At 56.9% G+C, this 9,613-nt stretch overlaps 1 protein-coding gene across 2 annotated transcripts in view; it reads left to right on the forward strand.

Moving 5' to 3' along the window:
- Nucleotides 1-5,713, forward strand: part of dok1b (docking protein 1b) — a 109,442-nt gene extending 103,729 nt beyond the window's left edge. For both annotated transcript variants that reach the window (XM_070866770.1, XM_070866771.1), the window contains exon 5: nt 1,550-5,713. In XM_070866770.1, coding sequence (XP_070722871.1) covers nt 1,550-2,779 — 1,230 coding nt within the window. In that variant the 3' untranslated portion in view covers nt 2,780-5,713. The remainder of the gene's footprint in view (nt 1-1,549) is intronic.
- The last annotated feature ends 3,900 nt before the right edge of the window (nt 5,714-9,613 follow it).

The raw sequence follows: 9,613 nt of genomic DNA on the forward strand, positions 1-9,613 counted from the left end.
GTAACCTGTAAGCATACCTTACCACCAGGGGTGAACTTGCAAGAGACAGGTATATAAGGGCAGGTCTCAGGCAAGTGCAGCATTCCAGAGCTGTGAAATAAAGGTGCAGGTCCAGAGTGACCTTGACTTCACTACATGCCTCATGTGAATCTGTACTGAGGGGACAGGACTTTACACTCATCTTTATCAATTCTTATCCCATCCAGTATCTCCTCTACCTCCTCCTTTACTATGTCTACTGCATCTTCGTACTTGGTGACAGATGCAAAGTACTCATTTAGTCCCTCAGCCATACCCTCTGCCTCCATGTGTAGGTCTCCTTTTTGGTCCATTATCGGCCCCAATCCTCCTCTTACTTACTGTATACTATTTATATGCCAATAGAAGACTTTTGGATTACCTTTTATGTTAGCTGATAATCTATTCTCATGCTCTCTCTTTGCCCTCTTATTTTCTTTTTCACTGCTCTGAACTTTCTATACTCAGCCTGATTCTCAGATGTATTCTCGACCTGAAATCTGTCATACGCACTCTTTTTCTGCTTCATGTTACTCTCGTATCTCTTTCATCATCCAGGGAGCTCTGACTTTAGTTGCTCTACCTTTTGCCTTTTGTGGGAATGTACCTCGACTGCACCCGAACTATTTCCTCTTTAAAGGCAGCCCATTGTTCCACTACCGTTTTGCCTACCAATCTTTGATTCCAATTTACCCGGGCCAGATCTGTTCTCATCCCACTGAAATTTGCCTTCCTCCAATTAAGTATTTTTACTCTAGATTGCTCCCTGTCCTTTTCCATAGTTAATCTAAACCTTATGATTCTATGATCACTGTTCCCTAAATGTTCCCCGACTGACACTTGCTCCAGTTGACCTACCTCATTCCCCAGAATCAGATCCAGCAATGCCTCCTTCCTCGTTGGGCCGGAAAAGTACCAATCACGAAAGTTCTCCTGAACACACTTCAGAAATTCTTCCCCCTCTCTGCCTTTTTCACTATTATTATCCCAGTCTATATTAGGATAGTTGATTCCAGACTGATTCGTGGGATGGCAGGATTGTCGAATGAGGAGCGAATGGGTCGACTGGGCCCGTATTCACTAGAGTTTAGAAGAATGAGAGGGGATCTCATAAAATTCTGACTGGGTTGGACAAACTAGATGCGGTGAGGATGTTTCCCCGGGCTGGGAAGTCTAGAACAAGGGCTCACAGTCTCCGGTTACGGGGTAGGAAATTTAGGACCGAGATGAAAAGAAATGTTTTCACTCTGAGGGTGGTGAACCTGTGGAATTCTCTACCACAGAGGGCTGTGGAGGCTAAGTCTTAGAATATATTTAAGAGGGAGATGGACTTCTAGACACAAAAGGCATCAAGGGGTATGGGGAAAAAGCGGGAAAATGGCCGTGATCATATTGAATGGCGGTGCAGACTCGACGGGCCGAATGGCCTACTACTGCTCCTATTTTCTATGTTTCCAAGTCCCCCATTATCGCTGCTCTATAGTTCTTACACCTCTCTGTAATAATAACCAGGCTTTCCTCTTGCCGACAGGTCATGTTTTCCTTCGAGGCTGGGCGCAGGTGTGATTCGGGTGCCGGCAACTTCACCTTCGAGACCAAGCACGGCAACGACATATTCTTGCTGGTGGAGAGCAGCATCCTGGAGCAGAAGGCCCAGGCCGAGATGAATCGTCGCAGCTTTCATCCACCGGAGAGTGGGGACGGGAGCGGTGGCTCGGGTTCGCCGGAGCGACCCGCCGACTGTCCGTTCGCCGATCCGTCGCCTCCCAACTCTGTGAGCGGCGGCGTGGCCAAGGGAAACCCCGGCAACAAGTGCGGCGCGGCCGAGGCACTGGCCGCCAAAAGGGAGCAACCCTCGCTGTGGGGCTCGGAGAAGGACTTGACCAAGTTGCTCAAGACCCGCAGCCTGCCGGATCCTCCCGCCGCGGGGCCGGCCACCCCGCCCAAGTCGCCTGTGCCCAAGCTGCCCAAACCGGCGGTGAACTCCGACCCCGCCTCCATCTACTCCGATCCGGTCGACGCCCTGACCGTCGGCACGCGCAACTCGGACTGCCTGTACTCCGATCCGGTCGACAGCGTCCCCAAGGGCACGCCGCCCAAGGCCTCCAACGCCCAGGGCTCGCCGCGGCAGGGCTTCAAGGACGGCAACGCCGCGGGCAAGAGGGCGGAGCCTCTGTACGCAGACATTTACGAGCGGGTGACCTACGACTTCTCCCGCACCGCCCTCTCTGCGCAGGATGAGGACCACATCTATGACGAGCCGGAAGGCAGGGCTCCCCACCAGCCCCCCGAAGGGAGGGCCGCCCACCAGCCCCCCGAAGGCAGGGCCCCCCATCCCCTGCCCGCCCCCATCTATGACGAGGCCCAGCCAGGAGAGCGGGAGTCTTGGAGGAAAAAGGGGACTGGGTGCGCGGCGGGGCCTGAGAACCGGTACAACCCCAAAGCTGACAACTACTCGGTGTCCCCCCCTTCCAGGGGCGGCGAGGCGCCGGTTACCAAAGCCAGAAGGCCCAAGCCCCTGCCGGCACCCAAACCAACCAGCGGGCCCTTTGTGAAAGACAAGCGGCCGGACTTCAAGGAGCTCACAAGGGAGCAGGTCAACTCTGTGCTGGAGCGGCCAACATTCAAAAGCAATTTCAACAGTTCAAACAACTGCATTTACAGTAAGGTTATGAAGACCAAGAAAACTGAGAAAGAAGCATCAGTGGATGAACTCAGCATTAACCAGGAGTCTATTTACGAAGATCTGGGGAACCTTTGACGGGCTGAATATGGGGGGGAATTTTGTTTATCGGTCTTAAAAACAAAATGTGGTTCTTCACCCATTTGTGCTTTTCCAAAGGCCCAGAACTCTGTCCTTCAGCAGGGGCAGTGCGTCGGGTTACCTCAGATACAATGATTATCATTCATTCTTTGTGTTTCCTCTTGTTCAGCTAAGCTGTGAAATGGGTTACGCACACTGTGATACAATGGCTACAGTTCTGAAAAATGCTTTCGAGGAATCGGCTGTCAGAATCGCTGAATAATTTTTTCTCTTTTCAAATGTGAAAACGGCCCCGATTTGATGTCGACAGATTCCGATGCTCAGTTCCTCCCGAGCGAGTGTCCACGCTCGTGCTCAGGTCCGGGCAATGAGCAATCCACTTGTGTTTTTTTTTCTTGACTGCCCACCAATCCCCTCCCTCCCTCCCACTTCTGGCAACTGCACAGAACGAGGATTCTGTTCCCCGAACCTTGCTGTGTCGAAACTTGATGCCACCGCTGATTTCAGCACGCCACCTGCCTTGTGGTGAGGTCTAAGATGACTCAATTGAGAGGTGGGGGAGGACAGAGGAAGGCCCTTTCGAAAGGTGGACGAGGGGACCGTGTCACGGAAGTAGATGATTACCAATGTCTTAAGTATTCAGTATAACGGTGCGCAAATGGTGATGCTGAATCTGGCAGGAACACTTTTTCCACCAACTACCTGTGGTGAAAGAGTCCCGAGTACTCACCAGAACATGCTGTTAAGGTTATTTTTGTGTATAAAAACTATTATCACTTTGCGACAGGACTTTCTTTGTTTAACCAGGCTCTTTTTTTTTTTTACACTGGCCTTTTGTTTTCTATTTTTAAGATTGCGTTAATCCAGAGCCATTAATTTTTTTTTAATGTCATAATGATAGCCAACTGGGTGTACTGTACTATAAAGATGTGTGGATTCCTTCAGTCCGCTTGTTGTGTGTTGTATTGTGATCCTGGGTCACTGTGTGGCTACTCACGTTGGTAGCTCAGCAGCGCTGCACTTTGGAGGACAAACGTGACATGAGAGAACGAGGGTTCAGTCCCAACCCCCCCCCCCCCCGATTCAGTTTCTTCCCCTCTTGGCTCCTTATCTGAGCTGCTCCGAGAGGGGAGGGAGGGTGCGGGGGAAATCGGCGTACAGGGCGCAGAGTTTTGTTGCTGAGGGAGTTGCCGTTTTTGGTGTCCGCATGCTCTTCTTCCCTTGGAGAGCGGTACGAAGTACTGGGAGGATTCGCGGGGTGATTAACAGTCTGACGATTAATGCTCCTTCCACGGGCATAACCAGCCAATGGCGGGAGGGTGCGGGGGTGGGGAGGGGTGAGAGTCCTAGATGGCGGGAGGATTTAATGGGCTCTCACAACCTGTACGCCAAGAGAAGGAGGCCACCCATTAAGGGATATGGGAAAAAGGCAGGAGAGTGGAGTTGAGGTCGAAGATCGGCCATGGTCTTATTGAATGGCGGAGCAGGCTCGAGGGGCCGTATAGCCTACTCCTGCTCCTAATTCTTCTGTTCACCCACTGAAAGATCTCTGCCCCTCCCCCCCACCCCAAAGCAACCTTGTAATGACATTGTATTTTGTAGAAATACAGAAACAGGACCAGGCTGGTATTAGTGCACCACACGAGCCCCTTCCCACCCCTCTTCATCTAACCCCATCAATATATCCTTCTGTTCCTTTTTCACTCGTGTGCCTACCGAGATTCCCCTTGAATGCATCTATGCAATTCCCTGTGGTAGCGAGTTCCACGTTCTAACCACTCCGCTCGCTAGGTAACCAAGTCTGGGTAATGTCGAAGACATTTAAAGGGCTGTCCCCGCCTTCGGATGAATTGTGGCAGCATGTCATAAACCAGGTCACTCACCAGTTTTGAAGTTCAGTCTCAAACCCATTTGGAGGGCTGAGTTGACTGAATTGGAGATTTAGTCCCATTTATTGTGCAGTCGATCCAGTTCATCAAAGGTTAGTTTTGTTCCCAAAACAGTGTCCTGGGTTTACCTGGTTTATACTGTCATAGGCGGGCTGCAAATGTTTGCCGTGGCCCAGCTGTTGGCGCTCTCGCCTCTGAGTAAGAGGGTCGTGGGTTCAGGTCCCATTCCAGAGACTTGAGTCCATAATCTAGGCTGACATTCCTGGGCAGTATGGAGGTGCCGTTTTTCAGATGAGACGATAAACCAAGCCGCCAGCCACCTTCTCTAGTGGATGTAAAAGATCCCATGACATTATTCGAAGAAGAGCAGGGGAGTTATCCCCGGTGTCCTGGCTAATATTTATCCCTCAACCAACATCACCTAAACAGATTATCTGGTCATTATCTCATTACTGTTTTTTGGGAACTTGCTGTGCACAAATTGGCTGCTGCGTTACCTACATTACAACAGTGACTGTGCAGTGCTTTGGGACATCCTGAGGTTGTGGAAGGCGCTATATAAATGCAAGTTCTATATGTTCTTAAACTTCTGTCCGCCTTGGTTTAATACTATACAGAGAGGTGCTTTTAACCAGTAGTCCTAGGACTGTGTTCTGAACAAGCCATCCAATTGTTCAAGAATGTGGTAAATATTCAAAAGGGAAGGAGTGAAATTCTTATTGAAGGGAGCACATTTTGAACAGTTCACTCACCCGTACGTAGCCTGTGCTGCAGGAGCTGGCTGTTAAATCATAAGGCCATCTATTCAAAGGTCCATTACTGATTTGCAATAATTTATTTGTTGGTTTCTAATTTTGTTTTGATATAAAGGTGTAACAAATTCTTGTAGTGAAACTATGTACATATTTTATTTTTAATTACTGATTGACCAGCTCTTCTAGTTAAACCCGGCTTGTTCGTCGGAGCAAAATATGTTTGTTTATTTAAAAGCTAGCGACCAAAAATGTGCTTTGTAATTATCGGGAGAGCTATTGCATAAAAATATTATTTTGGAGATTTTGACTGTCCTTTTGTTTCTTCTCTGCACGGAATTAACTCGCTCATATGTTCAGTCCGGGGGTGAGAGGGGATTGGTGTGTGGGGGGAGAGAGAGGAGGTTGGTGGGGGGAGAGAGAGGAGGTTGGTGTGGGGGGGGGAAGAGGGGGTTGGTGTGGTGGGGGGGGGGGAGAAGGGGTTGGTGGGGGAGGGGGAGAGGGGGTTGGTGTGGCAGGGGAGAGGGGGTTGGTGTGGCGGGGGAGAGGGGGTTGGTGTGGCGGGGGGAGAGGGGGTTGGTGTGGCGGGGGGAGAGGGGGTTGGTGTGGCGGGGGGGGAGGGGGTTGGTGTGGCGGGGGAGAGGGGGTTGGTGTGGCGGGGGGAGAGGGGGTTGGTGTGGCGGGGGAGAGGGGGTTGGTGTGGCGGGGGAGAGGGGGTTGGTGTGGCGGGGGAGAGGGGTTTGTTGCGTGGTGGGGGAGAGGGGGTAGGGGGTTGGTGTGGGGGGGGGAGGGGGTACGGGGTTGGTGTGTGGGGAGGAGGGGGTTGGTGGGGAGGTGAGGGGGTCCGGGGTTGGTGTGTGGGGGGGAAGAGGGGGTTGGTGGGGGGGTGAGGGGGTACGGGGTTGGTGTGTGGGGGGGGAAGAGAGGGTTGGTGGGGGGGGTGAGGGGGTAGGGGGTTGGTGTGTGGGGGGGGAGGGGGTTGGTGAGGGGGTATGGGGTTGGTGTGTGGGGGGGAAGAGGGGGTTGGTGAGGGGGTATGGGGTTGGTGTGTGGGGGGAAAGAGGGGGTTGGTGGGGGGGTGAGGGGGTAGGGGGTTGGTGTGTGGGGGGGAGAGAGGGGGTTGGTGTGTGGGGGGGGAGAGAGAGAGGGGGTTGGTGTGTGGGGAGAGAGAGAGGGGGTTGGTGTGTGGGGGGGGGGAGAGAGGGGGTTGGTGTGTGTGTGGGGGGGGAGGGAATTGGTGTGTGTGTGGTTGGGGGGAGGGGATTGGTGTGTGTGTGGTTGGGGGGAGGGGATTGGTGTGTGTGTGGGGGGGGGAGAGGGGGTTGGTGTGTGTGGGGGGGGAGGGGATTGGTGTGTGTGTGGGGGGGGGGGGAAGAGGGGATTGGTGTGTGTGTGGGGGGGGGGAAGAGGGGATTGGTGTGTGTGGGGGGGAGGGGATTGGTGTGTGTGTGTGGGGGGGAGAGGGGGTTGGTGTGTGGGGGGGGAGAGGGGGTTGGTGTGTGGGGGGGGGAAGATGGGGTTGGTGTGTGGGGGGGGAGAGGGGGTTGGTGTGTGGGGGGGGAAGATGGGGTTGGTGTGTGGGGGGGGGAGAGGGGGTTGGTGTGTGGGGGGGGGAAGATGGGGTTGGTGTGTGGGGGGGGGAAGATGGGGTTGGTGTGTGGGGGGGGGAGAGGGGGTTGGTGTGTGGGGGGGGGAAGAGGGGGTTGGTGTGTGGGGGGGGAGAGGGGGTTGGTGTGTGGGGGGGGGAAGATGGGGTTGGTGTGTGGGGGGGGGAGAGGGGGTTGGTGTGTGGGGGGGGGGAGAGGGGGTTGGTGTGTGGGGGGGGAAGATGGGGTTGGTGTGTGGGGGGGGAGAGGGGGTTGGTGTGTGGGGGGGGGAAGAGGGGGTTGGTGTGTGGGGGGGGAGAGGGGGTTGGTGTGTGGGGGGGGGAAGATGGGGTTGGTGTGTGGGGGGGGGGAGAGGGGGTTGGTGTGTGGGGGGGGAGAGGGGGTTGGTGTGTGGGGGGGGGAGAGGGGGTTGGTGTGTGGGGGGGGGAGAGGGGGTTGGTGTGTGGGGGGGGGAAGAGGGGGTTGGTGTGTGGGGGGGGAGAGGGGGTTGGTGTGTGGGGGGGGGAAGATGGGGTTGGTGTGTGGGGGGGGGAGAGGGGGTTGGTGTGTGGGGGGGGGGGAGAGGGGGTTGGTGTGGGGGGGGGGGAGAGGGGGTTGGTGTGTGGGGGGGGGGAGAGGGGGTTGGTGTGTGGGGGGGGGAGAGGGGGTTGGTGTGTGGGGGGGGAGAGGGGGTTGGTGTGTGGGGGGGAGAGGGGGTTGGTGTGTGGGGGGGGAGGGGGTTGGTGTGTGGGGGGGGGGATAGGGGGTTGGTGCGCGTGGGGGGGGGAGAGGGGGTTGGTGCGCGTGGGGGGGGAAGAGGGGGTTGGTGCGCGTGGGGGGGGAAGAGGGGGTTGGTGCGCGTGGGGGGGGAAGAGGGGGTTGGTGCGCGTGGGGGGGGAAGAGGGGGTTGGTGTGTGGGGGGGGGAAGAGGGGGTTGGTGCGCGTGGGGGGGGAGAGGGGGTTGGTGGTGGGGGGGAGAGGAGGTTGGTGCGCATGGGGGGGGAGAAGGGGTTGGTGCGCGTGGGGGGGGAGAGGGGGTTGGTGCACGTGGGGGGGGAAGAGGGGGTTGGTGCGCGTGGGGGGGGGGAAGAGGGGGTTGGTGCGCGTGTGGGGGGGGAGAGGGGGTTGGTGCGCGTGGGGGGGAGAGGGGGTTGGTGCGCGTGGGGGTGGGGAGGGGATTGGTGCGCGTGGGGGGGGGAGAGGGGGTTGGTGCGCGTGGGGGGGAGAGGGGGTTGGTGCGCGTGGGGGTGGGGAGGGGATTGGTGCGCGTGGGGGTGGGGAGGGGATTGGTGCGCGTGGTGGGGAGAGGGGGTTGGTGCGCCAGGGGGAGAGGGGTTTGGTGCGCGTGGGGGGGGAGAGGGGGTTGGTGCGCGGGGTGGGGAGAGGGGGTTGGTGCGCCGGGGGGAGAGGGGTTTGGTGCGCGTGGGGGGGGAGAGGGGGTTGGTGCGCGGGGTGTGGGAGAGGGGGTTGGTGCGTGGGGGGGGTGGAAGAGGGGGTTGGTGCGCGGGGTGGGGAGAGAGGGGGTTGGTGCGCGGGGTGGGGAGAGAGGGGGTCGGTGCGCGGGGTGGGGGAGAGGGGGTTGGTGCGCGGGGTGTGGAAGAGGGGGTTGGTGCGTGGGGTGGGGAGAGAGGGGGTTGGTGCGCGGGGTGGGGAGAGAGGGGGTCGGTGCGCGGGGTGGGGGAGAGGGGGTTGGTGCGCGGGGTGTGGAAGAGGGGGTTGGTGCGTGGGGTGGGTGGAAGAGGGGGTTGGTGCGCGGGGTGGGGAGAGAGGGGGTTGGTGCGCGGGGTGGGGGAGAGGGGGTTGGTGCGCGGGGGGGGTGGAAGAGGGGGTTGGTGCGCGGGGTGGGGAGAGAGGGGGTTGGTGCGCGGGGTGGGGAGAGAGGGGGTTGGTGCGCGGGGTGGGGGAGAGGGGGTTGGTGCGCGGGGGGAGCGCGATGTGAGAGGGAGATGCAGTGCGGCGGGCGGTGTGAGAGGGGGATGCAGTAGGATGTGGGGGGGAAGATGGATTTGGTGGGGGGGGGGGGGGATGGCGGCAGCGGCAGCGGAAGATGGGGGAAGAATCCCAGGCCAGCTACAGCTCAGCGTTCCATCAAGAGGTTACAAGAGCAAAAGTCTCCTGTATGTCAGCACAGTCTGGGATGACTTTTTTTCTTCCTTTTATGTCAGGAAGCACTTGATTGTCTCTTTCTCCCAAGATCAGGTGACGGAAATGTGGTGTATTTGGACTTCCAGATTTGACAAGGTGCCACGCAAAAGGTTACTACACAAGATAAAAGTTAATGGGGTTGGGGATATATATTAGCATGGATAGAAGATTGGCTAACTGACAGAAAACACAGAATCGGGAAAAATGGTTCATTCTCTGGTTGGCAATCAGTAACGGGCCTCCAAAGCAAGTATAACCTTCTCTGTACCAAGGAGAACAGCCCTAACTTTTCCAAGCTCTCCTCATCCCTGGCAACATCCTGGTAAACCTCCTCTGCACCCTTTCGAAGGCCTTTACATCTTTCCTGAAATACGGTGTCCAGAATTGTCCTCAATACTCCAGCTGAGGCTGAACCAGTGGTTTATAAAGCTCTCGCATGGTCCCTTTGCTTTTATATTC

Source organism: Pristiophorus japonicus, chromosome 2 (genome assembly GCF_044704955.1).
Source record: "Pristiophorus japonicus isolate sPriJap1 chromosome 2, sPriJap1.hap1, whole genome shotgun sequence".
Lineage (NCBI taxonomy): Eukaryota > Metazoa > Chordata > Chondrichthyes > Pristiophoridae > Pristiophorus > Pristiophorus japonicus.